Source organism: Panthera leo, chromosome E3, assembly GCF_018350215.1.
Source record: "Panthera leo isolate Ple1 chromosome E3, P.leo_Ple1_pat1.1, whole genome shotgun sequence".
NCBI lineage: Eukaryota > Metazoa > Chordata > Mammalia > Carnivora > Felidae > Panthera > Panthera leo.
This window is the reverse complement of record NC_056694.1, coordinates 35,545,064-35,569,527: the sequence shown is the minus strand read 5'-3', so window position 1 is coordinate 35,569,527 and position 24,464 is coordinate 35,545,064. Positions and strand designations below refer to the sequence as shown.

The 24,464-nt window shown below is 40.4% G+C and overlaps 1 protein-coding gene across 18 annotated transcripts in view; it reads left to right on the top strand.

The window, feature by feature from the left end:
- RBFOX1 (RNA binding fox-1 homolog 1) overlaps window positions 1-24,464 on the top strand; it is a 1,461,670-nt gene that overhangs the window by 692,745 nt on the left and 744,461 nt on the right. For 16 of the 18 annotated variants that reach the window (XM_042921406.1, XM_042921400.1, XM_042921398.1 and 13 more), the window contains one exon: window positions 22,975-23,058. The exons of the other annotated variants lie outside the window; for them this stretch is intronic. In XM_042921406.1, coding sequence (XP_042777340.1) covers window positions 22,975-23,058 — 84 coding nt within the window. The remainder of the gene's footprint in view (window positions 1-22,974; window positions 23,059-24,464) is intronic. 18 annotated transcript variants of the gene reach the window in all.

Below are 24,464 nucleotides of genomic sequence, written 5' to 3'. Positions count from 1 at the left end.
ATCCATCATTTTCAACACAGCTGCCTCAGTCTGAAAATGATCGCATCACATGCCACCATTAACCCCACTGACTCTGTCCCTGCAGAAAGGTTGATGAGGCTTTCTCGGCTGCGACTTTGCCCTACATCAGCTGATTCAATAAACACCCTGAAATTTAACATGCGACTGCCGTCTGCTGAACAGCTCTGGGCACAAATAGGTTTCTTTTATTATGGACAGAAAGGCCAAGTGAAATTTTAATCAGACAGACAAGGAGGGTATCTGAGAACACTGAAATGCCAGCCCTGCTGGTATTTCCACGATATTGAACTTGTCTTTTTGGGGTCTATGTAGCTATTTCAATTAGCTCTGAGACACGCAGCCTGTGTTTTTGCAAACTCTCCTCTTTTTAATTAAGCTGCTGTTCACCAGGATGTTAGGAGGCAAACAATTCTTCTTGTAATATGCAAACTATCAAAGAGAAAATTAAGCAGTTGAAACACTGGGATTTAAAAAGTGCACGGTTATAACCCGACCCATCGTGGCTGTACTGCTGTTCTTGCTGGATAGTACAGACATCTTCCCCTCCCATTCTACATTTCTCGGCCTTCAAATTGTATTATTATATTTAATTGTGTTATTATATTTAACACATGGTGAGCCAGTTCTGGTTTTTTTAATTAGGTAAGATTTGATATAAACCAAAGAATATCTGTAATAAATACACACATTGGTAAGCATGGTAGAACAAAAATCCATGAATCTAACACCCAACTTAAAAATTAAAGCCTTTATCCATGCTTTTAAAATAACCTGGTTCTTCCTCGGTGAGTTTATTTTTTCACGACAGTGATCAAGCACCATTTTGTCAGTTAAGGTGCATAAAAGCAGCACAAATCATTATAAAGCCTAGAATAAAAGGAGACATTTCTTTAAAATAATGCATTGTCAGGGCACCTGGGAGGCTCAATCGATTGAGCATCCAACTCTTGATTTTGGCTCAGGTCATGATCTCACGGTTTGTAGGATCAAGCCCTGTGTGGGGCTCTGCACTGACAGCCGAGATACTTCTTGGTATTCTCTCTCCCTCTCTCTCTCTCTCTCTCTCTCTCTCTCTCTGCCCTTCCCCTGCTCGTGCTCACGCTCTTTCTCTCAAAAATAGATAAACTTTAAAATAGAGCATTGTCAATTCATCAATCATAAGGAATACCTTCAAAGCTAATTCTAAAAATGCAAAAACAACTTTAGGGTGTGAGGATCTATAATGTCATCTCTGACATTCCTTCCTTCCTTCATTCATTCATTCATTCACTCATTGGTTCCTGCATTTATGGATTTTTATGCTTATTCTGCCTTCATGAACTATTGAGTGTAATTGCAGCCTTCTTTACAATATAATTATTATGATCACTATTATAACATTTAATTATAGCGCAATTGTAATATCCCAACTGACCATAACACTGGGGCTCTTCTGAGAATTCCTTGTGAGACTAAAATAGAACATGAAATTTAGTTTACACACTGATGTTTCCAGGAAGCAAAACTGCATTTCCTTCAAGAGTATTAGACAGGGATTCACTTGAAATACCCCTGTTCATGTTGAAAGGGACAAGAGGCAACTGCAAGGTGTTTTAGTTTTCATCCTGTTATCCAGGGCTTTCCTCACCTCCCTTTATTTGCTTGAAGGTAAAACCCTCATGGAGTATGCATGGAATTGTAGAGTCAGTAATTCCATAGTTGTTGATGGTTCTCAGAGCTGTCTCACCTTAGGCTAATCAGACAAGTCTTACTATGGGCATCCTCTCCGGCAAGCTGTCCACCCACAGTTCCTTAGCTAATTTTACTCTCAAAACTCTCGCCAATACTTTTGGTTACTGCTGAGTCTTGAGTAGTAAGGAGTGCCATACCCTTTGGGGGAAGCAGTGGAGGGAACATCAGGGCACCTGAGCCTTCCAGGTAGTGGATGGCCTCCCACCTGCACCCACCCTGGAAGGTGCGGCTTTAGTGTTCTTTTTCAAGCCAGGACTGTCTTCGTTCGAATGTTCTTCCAGTGCAATTATTTTAGCATAAGAAATTACAACTGAACGTTAGCCATTTGAATAACCTCAGGAAACATCTAAGACGTGGTATCATTTCAGTGACATGTCTTTTTCGTTAAATACAGAAAGGCATATATCATTCTAATTTTTTTTTTTCTGATCAGAAAGGCACCACCTGCCCATCTTTGCAAAAACAACTACTTCTTGCATGTGTAGAGGAAACTATCTCCTTCTCATTTAATCCAACCCCTTACAGACTGTTCACTGCTTGGGACAACTTGGCTGACCTAGTTCTACATGTATACTTGTGTGCGTGTGTGTGCATGCACACACATGTATAGAAAAAAATTGAATTGTGCATTTCTATTCTGCCCTTTTGTTTTTTTCTTTCAGCTTTATTGAGATAGTTGACATACAGCACTGTAGAAATTTAAGACATACAGCATATTTTTAAAATGTGTGTTGTTTTGTTTTTGTTTTGTTTTGAGAGAGAGAAAGAGAGAGAGACAGAGTGTGAGTGGGTGAGAAGCAGAAAAAGAGGGAGACACAGAATCTGAAGCAGGCTCCAGGCTCTGAGCTATCAGCACAGAGCCTGACATGGAGCTCCAACTCTCAATCATGACCTGAGCCGAAGTCAGACACTTAATCAACTGAGTCACCCGGCCACCCAAGACATGCAGCATATTGACTTGACATACATATGTTGCAAAATGATGACCCCAGTAAGTTAACATCTATTATCTCATATGGATGTAAGAAAAACATTTCCTTTCCAGTTTTTTTGAAAACACATTCTAAACAAGTGATTTCGGGGTGAAATTTTCTGGTAGAGTGGATGTCTCTTACATTTAAACAATGGTTGGAAAATTGTTTCTCCTCCTCTTGTGAAACTTTCACTAAGTTTGATAAAAGTTTTGCACTAACCAAGGAACAGGGGTCAGATGGAGTGGTTGTGGTTGGTCTTGAATAAGAAGCAGTGGTTAAGAAAACACGTGTCCCATAAAGAAAGGAAGTATTCTATAATTTTGGGGTGGCTTTATTACTTTCAAATAATAAGGCTTTCATGGTTGCCCCTCTTTGCATAGAGATAAATTAGTGGATTTGAGACTGTATCCTTGTCTAGTCTGCCCAGTAAGTAACAGAAGCAGGATCTGAATCCCAGGGTAGAGCCTTCCTGTATTGTGTGTTCTCTCAATACCTTCATAACCCCTTGATGTGTCTTCAGTCCGTTAGAATAAGAAAAAAAATATCACCCATGTTCTCATCTATCCAGTGCAAATCACAAACCTTGCTTGGCTCATGTTGTCCACGATTCACCATTAATAAAGGATGGACCATTTTTGGTCTAAACTTTTCCCCAATTATTTGCCCATTGCTCACTTGCTCTCTCTTTCTTCTTCTTCTTCTTCTTCTTCTTCTTCTTCTTCTTCTTTCTTTCTTTCTTTCTTTCTTTCTTTCTCTCTCTCTCTCTCTCTCTCTCTCTCTTGCTTTCATTCTCATTTACTTTTTATCTCTCTTCCCCATCTAAGCCACCATCACCTCATCCTCACATGGCTGAATGGCTTTTAACTGCTCTCCCTACCTCTATCCTTGCCCCTATGATCCATTCTCCTTATGGTTTCTCGGAGAACCTTCCTAAGTCATATGCTTCATCAGATCACTGTTTGGCTTACAACCCTTCAGTGGCTTCTCATTGTATTTGGGGTACATTTCAGAGATCTCATGTGGACTTTCCAGCCCCCATTTCTCTGGCACAGTCTCTGCACATCCTTCCATGCCCCCAGCCACTATACACATTGGTCTTTTATCAGCCCTCAAATAAGGAATGTTCTTTAGTGTTTCAGGGACTCTGTACCTGCTCTTCACCCCCGCTCCCTGTGATGATCTCAGCCCCAGTTCTGCATGAATGTTCCTTCTCATTCTTTCTTTTTTCCTCACCTTAAATGTTACCTTCTCAAATAGACTGATCTAAACTTACCATGAGGATAGGTGCTCCTTACTTAGGTATCCTTGATATCAGGCAATGAATGTGGCCCACATTACTTACTCAGAATTTGTAATCTGTGTCCTTCCATATTTCCTGTCTGCCACCAAGATGCCAGGCCCATGAAAGTAAAGTCCATGTGCTCCATGCTTATATTACACACCTCGCCCAGGTCAGGGCCTCCTACACAGCTGGCCCTCAATAAATATTTGTTGAACTAAACAATGGAGAGGAGGAATGAGATGTGCATGGTTTCTGAGTTTCTGTGGCAGCTTCACCTCCTATTAGGTGAATATGCCTGATGATCCCCAATTCTATATCATCAGCAAAGGTGGATACCTCGCAGGTTTTGGCTCACTGAGACAACAGAGGGTGCTCCTCACACAGCAAGCTGTGCTGTCTTAAAACCAGGCTTTTCCAGTCATGTCCAGGGACAAGGGGAAACAACAGACTCTCTTGTGTTCCATGAGACGACAGCAGGGGCATAATCAGGGAGAGAACAATAAGCCCCCAGCAAATGGAATATAAAACGTGTGACACACCAGGTGGGGGAAGAACCAAGGGAGCAGTTCTGAGAGACGCCTCAATGTGAGACCGGAGCTGTGATGTGGAAATGCTCAGGGACCTTTGCCCCTATGAATCATGTATCGGGGAAATAGTTGAGCATCTACAGACGTCAAATAACCAATAAAATTTCATGAATGGTAATGCTCGCCGGGATCCAGGAGAATAAGGCTGACCTTACAACACGATCCGCTAACAAAATTAGGTCATTTGTCTTTGATAGGAGATGGCCACTTCCTTATTTTTTATTTATTCATTTGTAAGTGGCTGCTTTAATAAGCCTGCATGATCTTGGATGGCATACTCATAAGTTCTAGTAAAGCCTGGAAGAAAATTACAGAGAGTACAGCTGCCTGTAAATTATTTCTCGAAAAAAAAAGAGGTGGTCTTTGAAGAGATGCAATTCTACCATTGTCTATGAGGCAAGGCAATTCCCTTTTTTCTGTGCACTTATAGCAGAAAAGGAGAGGGTCTCAAGTCATATGGCTGCAAAGTAGATTCATTTCTGCCTCCTTTGTAAGTGAAGTGTCTCTCCTTCCCAGAGCCTAGAAGTTTCTCTGCACTTCCTTAATCAGCCCCTCTCCCAGATGAGAGGGCCCACACCTGTGCTGCAGCTGGTGAACATGGCATCTTAAACTTCCAGTTCCAGGACCATGATGTCAGTCACCTATCCCTGCATAAGTACGACAACATTTACACAACATACAGTTAACATGTATGTCTCATCCCTCTCTAGGTTAGCTGGGGACTGGTTTCCCAGGCTGGGCTCAGCTGGGTGACTGTGCTTCATGCTATGTGTCCAGCCCAACGTGGCTCTTCACTCTTTAGTGGATGGCTCGAGACTGCTCTATGTGTCCTCATTCAGGAGCCCAGACCTGGGGAAACAGCCATCTGAAAATGCTGGTTGGCTCTCCATCGTTTCCCTGGTAACAGGGAGGCACAGAAGGATGAGCTGTTGCCCTATCACTGTGGCCCAGGTTTTATTGGCCAGAGCAAGTCCTAGAGTTGCAGCAGAAGTCAAGATATAGGGAAGTGTATCCCACTGCCAGTCAGGGGAGCTGCAGAGTTACGTGCCAAAGGCATGAACACGGGGTTTGAGGACCTGGTACCCATAATGGAGTCCACCACACCTCACCCCCACAAGTCTGACGTGTCTGTTAGATAGCAGTGATTGCTCTTATTAGAGCACTCATCAAACTGTGTGTGCTTATGTGTCTATAGACATTCTTTGTTTTAAAACAATCACGTATTACTGTAGTAAGTGGAAGTAATTAATGTATATTATTAAGCCTAATAATATAATTATACTTGGAAAGGAATGAACAAACCAAGTTACTTCCCTCAGACTTTTCTAATGCCAAACAAACTGTACTTGATGGTAGCTTCCAAATGGAGTGACTTAGCAAGTGGCTGACATCATGGCGAACTGGGGAGCTCGTGGCTGTTCAAAGAGAGTAACCTTGCAACTCGCGCTTTTTGTGACTACATGGAAAAATGGGCACCGTGTGGGCCTGAACTTCTCATTTGCCCAGAGATGTCTGGCATCTGTAATTTCCAAATGTAAAATTTCCAATTTTTAAATGTTTGCCCGCTAATACAAAATTTCTTTAAAAACACACTCTGATGCCAAACATAACACAAAACATTTTTGTTGACCACACAGCCAGCAGGCAACAGAGTTCCATCCAGTCCAAGGCTGAAGGCAGTATTATCTGCTCTTTTCAACACCATTGGTCACATCTGTTTAGGTAGCTGATGGATGGCACGGGGAGGGGGGGGGCGGTGGAGACAGAGAGAGAGAGAGAGAGAGAGATAGCCACTACATAGAAAGAAACTCCCCAATGTGGAGTAGCACGGGACTAGCTAAGGAAAAGAAAGAAAGTGGAAGACCACAATAGAAGGACCTCAGTCGAAAGCATTTGAAGAGAAACTTCTAGACTCAAGGAAAAGAGGTCTGTGTCAGGGACCATGACCCAAATTCACTGATCACAGTTTCTTGTGTATAAAAGGGAACAGGAAACCACAGGGCAGCAATGAAATGCCAAAGACTTTCTCGCCCTGGCTAACTCCACCTTGGTCTGTGCACATGTTTGGGCGTGTTTAGCACCCACCACCATTAGCCAAACTTCTGCCCTCTGGAACCTACAAATTTAGGGAAAACTAAATAGTTTTCTTCACATGAGACCTTCCCCAAATTCCTCTTTTCTTATTCAGATATAACCTTCTCCAGAGGATGAAACAAAGGAACTAACAAGCTTGCTGAAGGGGGCAGGGGTGTGGGGGTGTGGAGGGGGTACTGGGGGTGGGGGGGTGGGGGCAGGGGGGAGGGGAGTGGTGAGGGAAAGCCAGCATCAGAGATGTGTGTTGACAGTACTGAGCTTTAAAACTGAAGAATTCTTTTCTGGGGAACCTTAAAGTTAGTTCCTACAGTAGTCTGCTCATTGACAGGAATTATGTTCGTTTTTAAGATGAATAGATTTTGACAAAAGAGGAAAAAATAGTGTTCTTCATGCTTTACATAGAACTGAAATGCCTCTCTGCCATGACTACATGTCTACATCCCACGACTCCTTGAAATCCAGATCAGATGCCGTCTCCTCCAAGAAGCCACCCCATTTACTCCAGAGAAAGTCTGCTCCCCCTCTGCTTTCTGCCCATGCTTTCTTGTTTTTATTTCTGTCCTCCTTCATCTCTTTGCCTTGTATTACAATTATTTGTGTGTGTATCTCTCAGTTGAATAGGAAGCTTATTTGGGTTAGAAACACCCCAGGCTTTACCTTTGAACCTTGCACACACTAGTGGTTTTAATAGGTGAACATGGGTGACAAATGGTATGTTTTTCTCACAACTGAATAGAGAAATCCACCTTCTACCTCCTCATAATACTCACCTTCTCAACTAGGCTAGTAGAAACCTACCATTAAGCATTTAGCTCCTTGGATCATAAAGTGAAATTCTGAGCTCCCTCAGCCTTCCCTCCCATCCAGTCATTCGTTCCATTGTTGTTGTCGTGGTCTTATTAGTGACTCAGTTGGAGCCTGGTGATGTCCTGTAAATTAAGCAGTACTGATTTCTGTCTTGGGCTTACTGTCTGGTGTGAGGCTTTAAAAAAACAAACAAATTATTATAGACTTAAAAGCGATGACAGTTTCAGTGAAAAATAATAATAAAATAGGGTGTCTCACAAAAGAAAATAAAGATGAGAGTAGGTGGGAGAAAGGTCTAATTAGGCAAGGTGGTCTTGGAGGGCTTCTCTGAGGAGGTGATGGGTAAGCTAAGATTAAAAGGAGGAGGACAAGACAGGCTGTGAAAATGAGGGTTGGAGGGCTACAAACAAAAGGGACTATTTGTGGCATCTCCTGAAGGAAAAGGCCTGGTTGAGTAGAGAACCTGAGAGGAGGACAGACAGCATGAGAGGGGAAAGAAGGGAGAGAAAGATGGAGAAATAAATGAGACCAGATCAATGCCCACCCAGCTGACATACCTCTCATCACCTTCCTTACCACCGTCAACAGATCCCAACTCTCTCCATGCCTTCCATGAGCTTGCTTACTCCTGATGTTACTAGTTTGCATCGATTCTCTCTTTCTTCATTCTGACTTGCAGTGTACATGGCTACACACTGATAAGAACCCATCTGTTGGCTAAAATAAGAAAATAGCAACTACACCAAATTCTGGCAAGGATCACTCATGCTTTGCTGGCAGGAATTTAAAATGCTACAGCTATTCTGGAAAATACTTTGTCATTTTCTTGTAAAACAAAACATGCAGCTACCATACAACTCAGCACTTGTGCTCTTGGGCATTTATCCCAGAAAAACAAAAATGTGCCCACTAAAATCTGTACACAAACATTCACAGCAGCTTTATTTGTAATAATCCAAAATTAGAAGCTACCCAGATGTCCTTTGGTGGTTGAGTGGTTGAACAAGCTTTGGTAGATCCACACCATGGAATACGACTCAGCAATAAAAAGGAACAAGCTATTGTCAAACACAACTTCTTGGATGAAACTCCAAGGAATTATGTTGAGTGAAAAAAAGTCAGTCCTAAAAGGTTGCATAATATAAGATTCCATGTATATTACGTCCTTGAAATGGTAAAATTATGACAATGGAGAGCAGATGAGAGGTTGCTAGAAGTCAGGAATGAAGACTGTAGAGTAGGGATAAGGTGTAGTTACAAAAGGGTAACACAAGGGATCCTTGAGTGGACGGACTGTGTCAAGGTCACTGTCCTGGCAACGATACTGTCATAAAGTTTTGCAAGATGTTACCATGGGGTCAATTAGGGTAGGAGTATGTGAAAGCTCTCTGTAATCTTTCTTAAAACTACATATGCATCTACAATTATCTCAGAATAAAAAAAGTTTAATTTTAACAATCTACTTGTATAACAAATTAGTTTTTAGAAATCTTTTAAAATGTGGTAGCATAATATTAAGTTTTCAAATTTAGATGTCTGCTTCTCTTCTAGATCGTGAGAGCTTTTATTCTGGAGATCTTAATTATCTTTGCATTCATTCTCTCCACAATCCTCATGTTTTTGTGGCAAGAACAAAGCTCTCATGTCAGGAAGACTTGGGCAAAATCCAAGATCCAATATCAGGCAAAGAGTTGTGGCAAACCCAGAGCATGGTTTGGTAAAGAACAGAACTTATGGGATCCCCGCCCTCCACCCCACCTCAATCCTGTCCTCTGACTTTCTGTGCAGACGCATTCTGGACCAGACACAGATGGATGTACTGTGTATGAAGGCTCTAGGAGGAAAGCCTTGACACCCCTTTGGCTTTCTGGGTTTTTTTAGGGGGTGGGGGCAGGGCGAGTGCGTAGTTTTCCTAGGACTGCTGTAAGTAATTATCATGAACGTGGTGGCTTAGAACAACAGAATTTTATTCTCAGTGCTAGGGGCCAAAGTGTAAAATCAGTGTCACTGGGCCCAAATCAAGGTGTCTTGTCAGGACTGAACTCTGTCTGGAAGCTCTAGGGGAGAATGTGTTCCTTGCCTTGTCTAGCTTGTAGTGGCTGCCTGCTGTCTTTGACTGGTGGCTGCATGACTCCCATATCTGTCTCTGTGGTCACACTCCCTTGTTCTCTTCTATGTATATCTGTCTCTCTCTTATAAGGACACTTGAGATTGGATATAGGACCATCTGGATAATCCCCATCTCGGGATCCTTAACTTAGTCACATCTGCAAAGAATCTTTTTCTTTCTAAGACGTCACTTCTGGTTCTAGAGATTAGGACCTGAAATCTTTGGGCAGCTGTTTTTCAGCCTACTGCAGTAAGTGTGAGAACAGCCTTGCAAGTAGAGAATAAATCTTTGTGAATGGCGTCTAGCTGTCCAGGCAAGGTGCATGCTGGGCACAGTGCCTATGGATGGCATCATGTGTAGTCACTCCCACTGGAGCAAGGCAAACCACTGGTCCCAGCTGGCATATTTCCAGGGGACCCAGAGAAAGCCTATGGGGCCATCCTTCATCCTCTGCCCCTCTCCCCTTCTCCATTGCTTAATGATTGTGTGAACTTGAGCAAATTGCTTAACTTGTCTGAACTTCTGTTTACCCTTTTGCAAAAGGGGGATAATATTAGGAATTTGTGAGCATTAGTGATCATGTATATAAAGTTCCTGTCATAGCAACTGGCAAATAGTAAGTGCTAAACAAATGTTGGCTATAATTATTATATTGTTGATGTTGCTATGGTAGTGATGATGGTCATGACGTAACTATGGATGTTGTAGGCATACCTTAAGCTCCCATCAAATTGAATTTTAGTTCAGAGAGGGGATAGTTACTGGTGCCATTGCTGCTGCCTTTTCCCTAACCATCGGACTTCCTGGCTTAAAAGGCAAATTGTCCTGCTAGAGGATGGTGAGGTCAGTCCCCAGCTTACTCAAGAATCTGATGGTGGTGGACACTCTCAGAATTTGGGTCAAAAATGGTTGAGGGGTGTTAGCAAATGGGTGCTTCCTAGTACTGTATGAAGTAGTGTGATGAAATCAATTTGCGTGACCAGTAGCAAATGTGCTCAGTCTGTAGAGGCTACTTTGGGAACCTGTGGCAATTTATCGCCCTGGTTGGATTTGTTTTCTAGGAGGCATGTCATTGAGTTGATAATGTCTCGTATGCAGAGAGGAGCTGCACCCTGACCTCACTTGAAGAAACTACCATGGGGTAGTTTCCGCCCCAGCAGATGACTGGCATTACAGTGTGGTGACAGATGATCAGTACCGTAAATGGTTAATATATCCAGGGCCAGGATCCATATGATTTATGCAAATAATTAGCTCTTCCTGGGTAGTGGCCTGCATGTCTAGGTAACTTTTATTTTTTTAGACAGTCTTCTCTGTAATGAGCTATTAGTCTGCAGGCTAGAAAGAAAGGAAGGGAGAAAGAAGGAAAGACCTCAGGCAGTTAAGTCTTTGTTCCTTCCAGAAATCCTCATTTATTTGGAGCCAAATGTGATAATATTTCCTTTTACAAAACTCCATTGCTCTGTACTGTAAAAGCAACTCAAAGTATGAGTGTCTGACTTTTATTTGTCTCAGTAATGGTTTCTGGGGTTTAGACATAGCATTTCATCTCATCCGTCTTATTAATCTTCTGTGGGTTCCATAACACAAGGAGAGACATATACCATTAGCGCCATTTGCTAGTTAGGGAACGTAAGGAGAGATGATCAATATGCCTGTATTAGGCAGGAATCTTTGGGTACAAATGACAGAACCTCTATAGAGGAAAGGGGTTAATTAGTAAAAGGCTTATATAAATGAGGAATGTCTTACATAAATATGGGAAGATCTGGGATCCTAATTGCTGGAGTTCCAGTGGCATAGCTAGACCTCTAAGACCACGAGGAATAGGAGATTTAGCAAAAGTAGGATTTCTTCTTACCTTTTCCGGACTCAGATTTCCTGTTTTATCTGGACACTAGCATTTCTTGAACCTCATATTTTACCTCCTTGCCACCAGGGAGAACTGCCTTTCTTTCCTTGTCCTGGTTCATCCATGACAGAGGACGACCATGATCACTGAGATTGGAATCTGATACCAATGCCTGGGCTGCCTTTTGCTGGCTAAGAATGGGTTTACTCCATAGTGGAAAGGGAAGGAACAGCTCCTGGAAGGAGAGAGGGATGATCCCAAAGGAAGGAAAGGATGCTGTGTAGGCAAATACCAGATTTCACTGCAATACTGTAAGTTCCATGAGGTTAGTAACTATGCCTGTCTTGTTTAAGGTGTGATCCCCTGTCTCCAACACAGAGCCTGGCACAGCAAATATGTACAGGAGGGAAGGAGAGACAGGAAAGGAGGCCAAAATTCTAGTCTGTGGGTCTGAGATTGCCAAGTCAGAGTAAGCAAGATTTTCAGCAGGCAGTTACACAAAACAAGAGTGAGAATAAGAGATCTTAAAATTTGGAGAGACATCTCAATAATGGAAACCTAGATTGCATTTCATACATTGCTTGGAGTCCTCTGATTGACTAACTCTAGGGAATTCTTTTACCTTTAGAGGATACTGAGTAATCAATGAATTCCCTTCATCCCTTCTTCTTTCCTTCCTTCCTTCCTTCCTTCCTTCCTTCCTTCCCTCCTTCCTTCCTTCCCTCCTTCCTTTTGTTACTTCCCCAAATATGCTTTGGGAACCAGCTTCTGTGCCAGTTGCCATAAATATTCCAGTGATCAAGATAACTCCCTCCTCCTCAGATCTTTTCAGCAGCTCTTTTATTGTTGAATATGGTGAGATAGGAGTTTTATTTCCAATTAATACTATTTTGGAAACTTCTCTGAATTCTAAGTAAGTATGTCCCCTTGGAGCCCCTGTTTGAGGTTACAGTGTTACCAGCGTTATATCCAGGATATAAAGGTCATGATTTCCACCACCACCCCCAGTAACAAAGGGGTAAGTCACAAAAATTTTCCATTAAGGATATTCTCCAAAGAGTGTTTCAGGTCAGGTCAGGGGATAGAAATATTTATATATTCCTGACTTTTCAAGAGGTTTGGTGTGGTCAAAAATTTGACTTAGGAAGCAAAGTAATTATTTCAACAACATCCTACCATGAAGCAGTTACAAGCAGATACATTTGTCATAAAACACCACTCACAACAGGAAGGAGATGTGTTTACCTATATTTTAAGCATTTTGATTCTCAGTCTATTACTTGGCCAATGCCTAAATCTGTCAATTTGGATAACATCAATTCAGCTGTAAGGTGGCCCTCAGAAAAGGAAGAAAGAAAAAAAAAAGGAAGGAAAGAAGGAGTAGGGAGGGAATTATCCCTGGAGTTATCCAGGGTATCCCCTGGAGTTATTGAATAAATCATTGAAAATCCTGGTCAGTTGCATTATTTTGTTGACTCATTGACTTATTTATTTTGTTTGTGAAGTGGTTCCTGCAGAAACCCTGACACAAGCTTCTGAAGAGTGATTTTTTGTGTGTGGTCAAGAATTCCATGATTTTAACAAGACTTTTTCCAGCTCCTGTTGATTTGGGACTCTGACCCTCTATATGTTGACATCTAGAGCAATGTTCCACCATATTCATGGCCTTCCTCATCTTTGAAATATAGCAGCAAGAATCTCAAAGAAGAAGTCAACACCTTTACTGAAGAACTCACTTAAAAGATTTGTTGGTAGCATCTACATAATCACATTATTTTTATTGAATCAGAGAACCCACTCCCAGGAAGCATGAGAGAAACACCATGTGTACTGACAGAAAGAGTTAAGCCATTTTTCTATTTACATGGTTTATTTCACAAGTGTCTGACTCATTGGGCATAACCAGCACAGTTAAATTACAAAATTACTATTTGGTCCCTTTTTTATTGACTACAATTCAAGGCTGCTTCAAGCCTCCCAAATTTAATCCCCCTAGCTCTTTGCCAAGAACATTACCTTTTATTTTCAGTGTTAAACTGTGTAAGATACCCCTAAGGCTACATGGAAAGTTACTCTCTGTGATAGCAGCTAACGGAGTGTATCAATTGTTCATGATTTCCCATTCTCCTGTAAATTGGGAGAGGCAGGGAGAGCAGTGGAATGAGAATTTTGTTCCGTCAGCACTTTGTTGCCTCAGCTTTAGCCCAAGCAGTGCCTGTTTTGGTAATTAATTATAGTGTGTTTGTAGCTCTTCATTCTGAGTTACCATTTAGCAACCTGTCAAGTCCCCAGCTAATGAGCCTATCCCATAGAATTCGATGCATTTATTTTATTTTATTTTTAAGCATCAAGACGATACTGGTTTCTCTTAGGTCAGATGGAGTTAAGAGGGAGATTCTAAACCAGTTTATGGGAAGGGAAAGGCTTTTCTCCTCTTTGCACACATGTTCATGCCAAGAATGAGCCTGATTAGAGCCTTTCATTGACATTTTTGTGTAACAAACCAGAAATAGGAATATCCCAATTATTGTTGTAATTATGACTTAATATTTGAAGGATGAAATACCTCACTCATAAGCGACCTTGTCAAAGTGGTGGTAAATATCACATCTAGATTGGGATTTTCATCTCAGCTACAGTTAAAATGAGAGTGGATCCAGGATGCCTTCTCTTTTTGCTGTTGCCTTTTCTTTTTCTTTCTTTTGTTAATGGTAGACTTGTAGGAGCTCCATAATTTCTACAGAAGAAGGGTTTAGGCACAGCCATATGGTTTTCTGGCTTTTTTCATCAGAAGTAGGTTTAAACCATATTGACATATTGCAGTTTAACTGCCCAAATCACAATGATGTGTACCCATTTGTGTATGGGGTCAGGAATGAGGTTGGAGAAGGAAATGGATCACCAATGCTTGTGGTTCATTCTAAACAACAAAATGCTAGAAATTCAAATTCCTCCGTTTAATAACGTGACATTTCTTCTTCACCAAGATATCATCTTTTGAGTATGATTTATTCTCATATCACCCGTTGACCAACATGTTATCTGTTATTGATATCTGCTATCTTTTTATAATAAAGATGCAAAGATTCTGTGCACAGATCTCTACTGCCCTCCACAAACAGACAAGGAACCTTGTATTTTATGATCCTTTAGCCAGGGTTTACACTGACTCAAAAGATCATATTTTCTTTTACTTATTGGCCATCAGTTCTCCAAAAAACTTAGTTCTAAGAATGGGTGCTTACTCTTATTCAGGTGTACAGACCAAGGCCAGTGGACTGACAAGTTTCCCAAATGTATGTGTTTCTTGTGCTGCTTGTAGAACTCTGAATTGAGATGAGCCGCCCTTCATCGGGCATGTTTCAGACATCTTGCAGTGCCAGGAAACGTCTCTCTGTGTTGATACCTATGACCCTCCATAGAATTGTCATTAGCTAGTCACCAAATGTTGTAACCATTTAATTCAATTTTTAAGTGACTACAATATCAGCAAAATGAGAAAACGTCTTCCAGCCTTGACCTCTGATAATAGCACACATGTTAATATGAAGTTATTTTAATCCCCCAAAAGGCATGATACAAGTATTTTTTTCCCCCAGCCATTCTTGTTTCTTTATAGATTCACACTTTTGAGTATTCAGAGCTTGCTTTTCCTTTCAGGGAGAGGATTGCGATGGAGAGAAGTGTTATTGATGAGGGCTGATTAAGCAAATTAATGAATTGAGACAGCTGAATAGTAAGTGAGAAGAATTTGAGGAGTGGAATTGGTTTTTGCTCATTGACTGTAAAGTGTATGAGTTAAAACCACAAGGGTACCTGATGGAACAAGCTGGATTGCTGAGTTAAGTGAAGAAAGAATATTTGGAATTGCATTTTTTTTTCTTTTCTAAAGAATAGTCCTGTGCTGGCTATTCACAGCTTTTCTTGCAGATATTTCCCTTATTTTCCAAGTCATCTGCAATAGCTCAAGTGAATCCATTTAACCAATATGTGCTGAATATACATCATATTCCAGACACAATGTTAGGCACTTAATGCTACCAGTAGAAAGATACTACTTAATATATCTGATGACCGAATGTTCTCCGTTCTAATAGACCCCATTGTCCTCTGCTGGGGGTGCTAACTATTCATCCCTGGAAAGCATCTCTGGAAGGCATTTAGTTTACTCTCTTCAACTTGACAAATATTAAAAATTAGACAGCACCACGTGTTGGCAAGGATGTGGAGTCAGTGTGCACTATAACATGATGCCAGGGGGTTGTATACTGATGCAACTACTTTAGAGACCAACTTGGCAACATTACAGAAAGTTGAAGGTGCCCACACATTCATCCCTAGGGGGACACATATACGAATATCAATTTTACCATTGTGGAAGCAAAGGGAAGAGAACAATCTACCAAACAAACACTAATTGCCCATCAATACGGAAATAGAAAATAACCATAGCAAAATTTATGTCTGGACTGCCATGCTATACTTAACACTCTTATGCTAGACCTCGGTGTATCAGCATGGATAAATCTTAAAACCAGAATATTGAACCACCACAAAAAGTAATCTGCAGAAGAAGACATAGAGTATGATGTTATTTTGTACATTTATTGCATATGGAAAATATTATATATTCTCATGGGCTCTCTGCATGTATGGTAAAACAAGAGAAACTGGCATCTGGATGGGAGATCCTGAGTTCCGCAGTGCAGCCCCCTCTTTTGAGGAGTGGGAAAAGAGTTGCAATCAGGGAGAGCAACTGAGAGAGATTCAGTTATATTTGTTATATTTATGTTGCAAGCTGCAAAGTGGACATATGGCATTTGTTGTAGCATCTTCTGTATTTTTTATGGCTGATATATTACGTAAGAAAAAAAGTACATCCAAGATGCTGTGTGTATGTGTGTGTGTGTGCACTGTTTTTTGAGCATCAGACTGCTTTCTTTTCAGATGATTAGATGACTTTAATCATTTTCAGATTATTTTCAGGCTTTTATGCAACCCAGATCATTTTCAGGGTTTCATGCAAAAACAAGGGCCATTTTAAGTGCAGTGTCTTGGCAAGATTGGGGCAGATGGGCAAAGTGATGAAGTACTCTTGGTCTATAAGACAAAAGCTGGACAAGTGGAGCTGTTCCCTAATGTCTTTGATCAATGTAAACTACTAATTGAAAGGCATGGGTCTCTTTTCCAAAAGAAATGATTTTCTTCCCCACTCAATTACTGGGATAATTGCTTCAACTCTCAATATTCCTTTAACTGAGCAGATTCAGTGTTAGCAACTAAGGCTCTCATTTCATATTAAACCACCAAGGCGTTCCAGCTAACAACCCCTCTCTTGGGTCCTTCTGTTGCAATGTTACTGACTTCACATGGACCTTCCTCTGTTTTTCAGTGTGTATGATGAGGTCAGATGTGTTTCAGAAGCTTAGGTGTCTTCTAGACTTAGCAGCTACTTGAAAACACCGTTGATAATAAACACGTGACAAAAGCATTTTCAAGTCCATGTATTCTCCCTCTCTCCTAGCCGGTGTCCCTGTTTTTTGTCTAGCCTGCACTTTCTCCCTGCCCCCAAATCCCATTAACATTAACACGTGTTCTCCTTGGCACCAGCAGGAGGTCTGCAGAGGGATCAGGTTTGAAATGTGCATTGGGGAGCCTTGGATCAGACAAGAGCTGTGATGTGGAGTATGAAGTGTGTCAGGCAAACCGAATAAGCTCCAGTCGATACTGACGGGAAAAAGCAGGGTAAAACTAATTTTGACGAGAACATGTCATTACACTGCAGAAGAGGTTCGAAAAGGATAAACTCCACACAAAAAACGTAGCTTTTAATTTCACTTTCAAGGTTATCAAGGGCTTGCTGTGTGTGTTGTGTTTAGGGATATAAAGTTACATGAGCATTGGTCCTTACTCTGCAGACCTGTTGGGCATAAGAATCCCCTGGAAATCTTAAAAAGACAGAGATTCTTGGGCCACCTCCAGGGATTGTAATTCAGCAAGTCTTGGGGGAGGCCCTGAGTTTTCCTTTTTAGCAAACTCTCAGGAAATGCTGATTTTGCTGGTCTGTGGAAAGACAATTGGAAGGCCCTCACGTAGATTTTGATGAAATAGAAGAAGAAATTCAAATTAAAACCAACCAAACAAACAAAAAAACAAGAAACAACAACAACAAAAAACCCTCTTTTGTTCAATGCGCTGAGGAGACATAATGGTAGAGTTTTTAGCAATATTGCAGAAACATAGGAAAGGGAACAAACAACTCTGTCTTGCAGAGGCAACCTGCAGAAAGGAGGTGGTTTTTGACCTGGATCCTAGATAATGAAGAGATTCCTAGGCAGAAAAGAGTTAGTATTCCAGTTGAAATGGCATCAACAAAGTGAATGATGCATTTGAGAATTAGGGAGTACCTTAGTATGAATGGGTCTGGAGGTGGAAGGGGAATGATCACAGATGGCCTGAAAAAATAGGCTACAGCTGGCTTTTGAAAGGGTTTGTTGAGTCTTTCTAAGATGTTCAACATAGTGTTATGTTGTGGGGAGCAGTGGAGCTCTCAAAAGCTTATTTGTGGAAGGGTGGATGGAGGAAGACCAATTAGCAGGGACTCAAACCCCAAAAGAGAAAGGAGGGTTTGCCTGGATTTGTTCTTGGAGTACACCAGGACGTGACACAAAACATTCCAACCTAAAGGCAAATCCAGGGGTGCCTGGGTGGCTCAGCTGGCTGAGTTTCCAACTCTTGATTTCAGCTCAGGTCATGATCCCAGGGTTGTGGGATTGAGCCCCTTGTCGGGCTCTGTGCTGAGTGTGGAGCCTGCTTAAGATTCTCACTGTCTCCCTCTGCCCCTCTACCCTCCTTGTGCTCTCTCTCTAAAAAAAAAAAAAGATAATAATAACTTGAATGAATGAATGAATGGAAAACCATCAAGGTTGGAGACAAAGCATCCTCTGGGCATAGATCGGAGAAAATAGTCAAGAACAGTGGGCAAGATGCATTTGTAAAGATGCTTATAAGTAACCAAGAAACTGAAGACTCACTAAGTGTTTAGAATATATGACTACATGTTCAAAGTTCATTCCTGACATTTAGAAAAGGCCCGTAGAAGAAGAACCTAAGTAAGCTTAGCCTTGTACCACCTCTTAGTTCGTTATGTTGCCTCCACAATTAGAACGTATGACAGGGCTTGTGGTCAGGTACCAACTACTATTATTCCCTTGGTTGTGTGAATAAATAGAAATGTCATTAGAGACGTAGTCTGTTTCGTGGTGCCCTTTTTATCTTCTTTGTAAGATGAAGTCGAAGTACGACAAAGAGAGAAGGGTATCAAAATACCAAGACTTTGGTTGTAAAAACTGACCCTAGGCACAAAATGGAAGTTAGGACCTCTCGCTTACCAAGTCAGCGGTAGCCATAAGGGGGAATGGAGCCATGTAGTACAGTCAGGAGGGTATGTGAAAGCAAATAAGTCTTGGAACCAAAATGAGACCCCAAGTCCTTCACCAGTGTTTTGAATATTTATTAAAAAGCTACCTGTCTATTGTTTTCTTCACACCTGTGCTTCTTCATTCCCCTCTCTCACAGAATCCTCCCACATTCTTCTTTCTAGCCCTCCTCCTTTTGTTCAGGTTTATACCTTGCAGAGCCTGTAATCGATCTCCTCGGCAAAGACTGAACCTGCCTTGGAGTACGGGGTGGGTAGAATACAAAACTGACACACGACAAAGCCAGGATTCTCTTTAACAGACAGGACGGGTCATTGCAGGGAAACTATTTCAGTAATCTTGCCCCAGCACATAAATAATTCATTATTTTCTGTTCTCAAATCACTAGATTCCTAGACTTTACTCCAAAAATAAAACTCTTCTACTTTGAGAGTTCAAAAACAAGAAAGTAGACATGAAACTTTATTCTTTAGTCATCCAACCCAGTGATTTCAAGATAAGAACACATTTCAATAATAATAATAGTAATAACAATAATAATAATAGCAGCAAATAGGGTACCACTTAGGGAGACTATTTGTTTTATTTTAAGAAGTTTAGACATTTTACAAAATCAGCAGCATTTTAGGAAAGTAATAACATTCTCAGACCCAAAAGTGTAGGAAGGATATTATCTCAAAATAAAAGCAAAAAAGCTTAATTAAAAATTTAGCTTTAGTTTCAAAATCCCCTACTGTCTTCTTTTTATCCTGGACTAAAATACACATCATTACAACTTGTGTGGGTCAAAGGAGTGCATTTGGAATCAGTGATCTAAGTCGTGTATTTTGTTTTGTTCATGATGGAAAATTCTGAACTGACTTTTAAAGCCTTTAGATAATGCATGAAATCCTTAAGAAAGGTTGCCACCTAGAAAACTTTGTTATGTGCAACCTCTTTTTAAATTTATTTTTACTGTAAGGTGTGTTTGAAAATACAAACAGAGGCACTCACTACTCCAAATCATTGTTGGGAGTCCAGTCCTTAGTTCTGATGCTATGTAAACAATTCTCATCAAAACAAGAGGCACATTTTGGGTTTTTCCTTTTGGTAATAAATTCAGCATCTCAGAATCTAAGGTTAACCATCATCCTCAATTCCAGTGTCACTGTTGGGGTGAGTCTTACAAATACCTATACTAATGACTTAAATAATATGTATGTATCCATTGTAGATAATAGGAAAATAGAGAAAACACAAGACAAGTCATTTGTAATGGTATCACTTTTTTTTTTGTATACACACACACCCTAACACAGATTTACTTTAACATTTACTCAGTACATGGTTAGTGACTATATTTTAGGAACTGTCAGGTGTTAGAGATATAGCTGACATCGTTCTTTAGATAATATTTTGTGGTCCAGAATTTTTTTTTATTTAATAAGATATTATGGGCATGAAATTTATTATTCTTCCTCACGGTATGAAGACAACCTAGTATTCCATAATCTTTTTCATTAATAAGATCATTCTAGCTTCTCAAATTTTGCCTCTTATTTACTATTTTGGTATTTTTCACAAGTGGGTTTGCTTTGTGTCATTGGTAAATGGAACAGGTGACAATTGTGCACTGAAAAATTTCAGGTACAACTAAATTCTCTCTTTTTTGTGTGAAGTCCCCATTTCTTTCTGACAGGCTCCTTGCCTTCAGGTAACTTAGTGTTAACACATTGCATGAAAAAGCTAACCCATTTTGTTCTCTTCGAGCAATGTCTAAATCAAGTGAAGAATACCCTGAAAGAGGCAGTCAGGAAGAAAAGAGGGAGTGATATTGGCTAGCACAATATTTCTGGGTAAATACAGGAATAAAAGGATGGAAATAGAAGCTAGAAGGCAATACTTTTGCATAAAATAATCCATTTCTCTTTTTCCTTCTTCAGTCTCTTTTTCTACATAATATGCATTTTCTTTATATTAAAAAATGGCTTTGCTCACCGTGTCTCTGATGGTTCTTTATGACTTCAATCTCTTCTCATTATTTTTTAATGCTTCATGAAATGTAAACCACCTTCTACCACTTTCTGTTTTGTGCGTGGGGTGGCTGATGGACTTCAGGTTTCAAGGTGTGATGAACCAATAAAAAATATATCAATAGTTGCATAATAATGAAAAGCTACTGATGGGTCTAAAAAGGAGAAAAGATTCCAAATCCTGTCCATCATCTCCATGTATGCTTATCCTTTCATCTCCATCTTTGGGTTAAACAGAAAATAGATAGTGCAAAACATGTCTTTTACAAAGGACTTTGTTAAAAAGCTTGAGATTTCCAAGATTATGACTTTTGTATGCATACAGCTTGGCATACAAAGGATCCAAATAAGGAAACAGGTCCTTAAGGATCATTAACTTCTTGAAAATATCTAAAGGTCACACTGTTTTAAACTTAGGGGGAAAGAAAACCCTCTAGTTAGAGTCTGTATTATCTGGTTTAAAAAAAAATCACTGACTTGCTTTTAGTATGAGCTTGTATTTGATGATTGCATTCTAACCAGCAGGAACAATTCCAAAGGGAGTTTCCCATAAAGCAATCAGGTTTTAGCTTGGAGATGTACTAAATGCAGATGTTTGTGAATTCCCATTTTAGTCTTGTAAAGAAAGGCATGAAGCTACTTTAGGGGAAGCTGAGTGAACTTTTGACTTTCTCTTGATCGTGCATGGGGGTGGGAATGCTCCTTCTGGAACATCATTGGTTCCCGAATGTGGTTTTGTACAAGGAATCACTCTCTTGAGGCAGTTACTCTTTTTAGTGATCCCCGACCCCCCAGTAACCCAGAACTTTATGTCAGCTGGAGAGTTTCCCATTTCTGAGAAACTAATGAAGTTTAAGAGAAGAAAGGCAAAAAGAAGGAGGAGGAAGAGGAAGGCAATGAAGGGAAATATATACAATACATACATACTTACCAGTTACTACGTATCACTTACCCAGAATGCCCTCAGCTTTAGATTTTCTCAGGACCCACCCTATTCGATACCTTTATCCTGGTGTAATTATTAACATGCCCACTCTTACTCACAAGTGTCCCAGTTTGATTGATAAATTATATAGTCACTTTATAATAGCCTTCTTAGAGTAATAAAATATAAAGACTAAAAATCCTTGAGCTTGGATCAGTCAGATTTGCAGTTGGATTCTGATATCCCTGCTTGCTGCTTCGGAGAAGCTTAGCGAGTTATTTAACACTGCTGTATGTCATTTAACTTATCTAAAAAGTGGGAATATAGTGATGTTTTCCCCATACTAGTGTGGAGAAAATTAAGTATGATAATATGTGTGAAATACTTATCGAAGTATCTGTGAAATAGTAAGTACTGTTTTCACATTAGCAAATATTAATTCTGATTTTCCCATTGAAGTCTTGCAATGCTACATGTTGCAGCCTCCAGGACCTTTAATTCATAGAAATAAAGATAGGTCCTGACCAGCCTCCAGAAGTGGACACAGGGAATGATTTACCATGATAAGAGGATGGGCATAGGGAGTAGTTTGTAGAAATAAGTAGAAAATAAAACAGGACAGATAGGTATCCTATAAACTTAAAGGGAATACAGGTCCTGGGGCATTTCTGTAAGCCTGGATACTGATTGGTGTTCAAATCAGTAAGTAACCAAGGCAAAATAGGAAAGTAAGATTCAGGCCAACTCTTCATCTTCACTGATTTCTGATTCTTTTTTTCCTTTTTAAACATTTCTTTTAAATTGAATAATGTTTGATTTTGGGACATTGAAGCTAAGTTGGCAAGTGGAACAGAAGTACATGTTTACCTTGATTTGTGTGTCTGCCACTAAGGCCATTGATTGAACATTTTCAGAGCCCTTCTATTATAGACTGAATGTTTGTGTTCCCCTAAATTCATATGTTGAAACTCTGCATATGATAATTTTTGGAAGTGGGCTTTTGGGAAATAATTAGGTTTAGATTGGATCTTGAAGATGGGAGACCCTTATGGGATAAGTGCCCTTTTAAGAAGAGGAAGAGAGACCATTCATATTCATATTCTCTCTCTCTCTCTCTCTCTCTCTCTCTCTCTGTAATAGGAAGACACAGTTAGCAGGGGGCTGTCTACAAGCCAGAAAGAAGCTCTTTCCAGGAACAAAAGCTGTTGGAATACATTGGACCGTGTAAGAAAAGGAGATTAATGTGGAATTTTGTGCACAGGAAACCTGGGGAATTAGAGAACAGGAGAGGAGAAAAACTATAATCAGAACCTTTTATCTTAATTCTGATGTTTCAGGATTAGGGTTTTTATCCTTCTCAAAACAAATTCTGACATAACAATCATCAAATTTTCAAAGCCATATGAATCTTTAGAGTTCCATTTTGAATGAATAGAAACGTATAAGAGGCTACACAGAATTACTAACTACCTAATGCAGGTGGGTTCTGAAGTCACAGGAGCTGATTCCTCCACAGGAATTCAGGAGGAAAATTCAGAATGTGGGTGCTTCCCTTACGCACTAAACACAAACCAGCACACACATTCAACCCAGGAGTTGCTTATGTCCTCTCAATATCTGGGAGCCTGCTTACTAAATATTAAGATCTACAAAGTAAGGGACATACTTAACATGTTGAGGCTGTAAGATTTAGTCATATCATCCTCTGAGTTAATCCTACAGGTTTGAAAATTATCACGTTGGGGCACCTGGGTGGCTCAGTCGGTTAAGCGGCCGACTTCAGCTCAGGTCACGATCTCGCGGTCCGTGAGTTCGAGCCCCGCGTCAGGCTCTGGGCTGATGGCTCAGAGCCTGGAGCCTGCTTCCGATTCTGTGTCTCCCTCTCTCTCTGCCCCTCCCCCGTTCATGCTCTGTCTCTCTCTGTCTCAAAAATAAATAGAACGTTAAAAAAAAAATTAAAAAAAAAAAGAAAATTATCACGTTGATAATTTACCAGTCTCCTTTCTTTTTGGTTGACGTTGATGATGATGATGACGACGAACACAGTGATGATTTTTTTTATAGGACTCTTAGACCACCCAGTGTTCTGCTTTCACAGGGTGCTAAGGAAGAAGTTCAGTGTTTGTCTGGAAGACATTGTTCTGTCCAGAATTTCACAGACAAAGCAAAGAGAGTTAGCAGCATGCGGTAGGACAGTCAAGGAGAGAGAGTATGGATTTCCCCTGGGTTTTGCTTGAGAAGATCAGTGCCTTCTCCCTCATGGGCACTACTGAGATCTAGCACTGTTTGAAACAGAAATCTGAGATCCCAAGATGGTTCCCTTGGACTTTCAGATGTTTCCTTTGCATTTTAATTGTTCCATATACTCATACCTCACCTCTGATACCTATAAATATCTACGGTTGTAGTTGATGCACGTCCAGCTAGCTTTGCAATGAGGATTTAAGAGCTTCATGGTAGTATTTGCCGTGAATAATTGCTACCCAAGCATATTGGATCACCTTGTATAACTTTTGCAGGCTGGTTTTAATTTCAGGTTTGACTGTTATATTGTAGCTTTGCAAAGCAATAACCAAAAAAAATCATAATTTAGATTAGGAGAAACAAAACAAATGATGATGGGAATATTA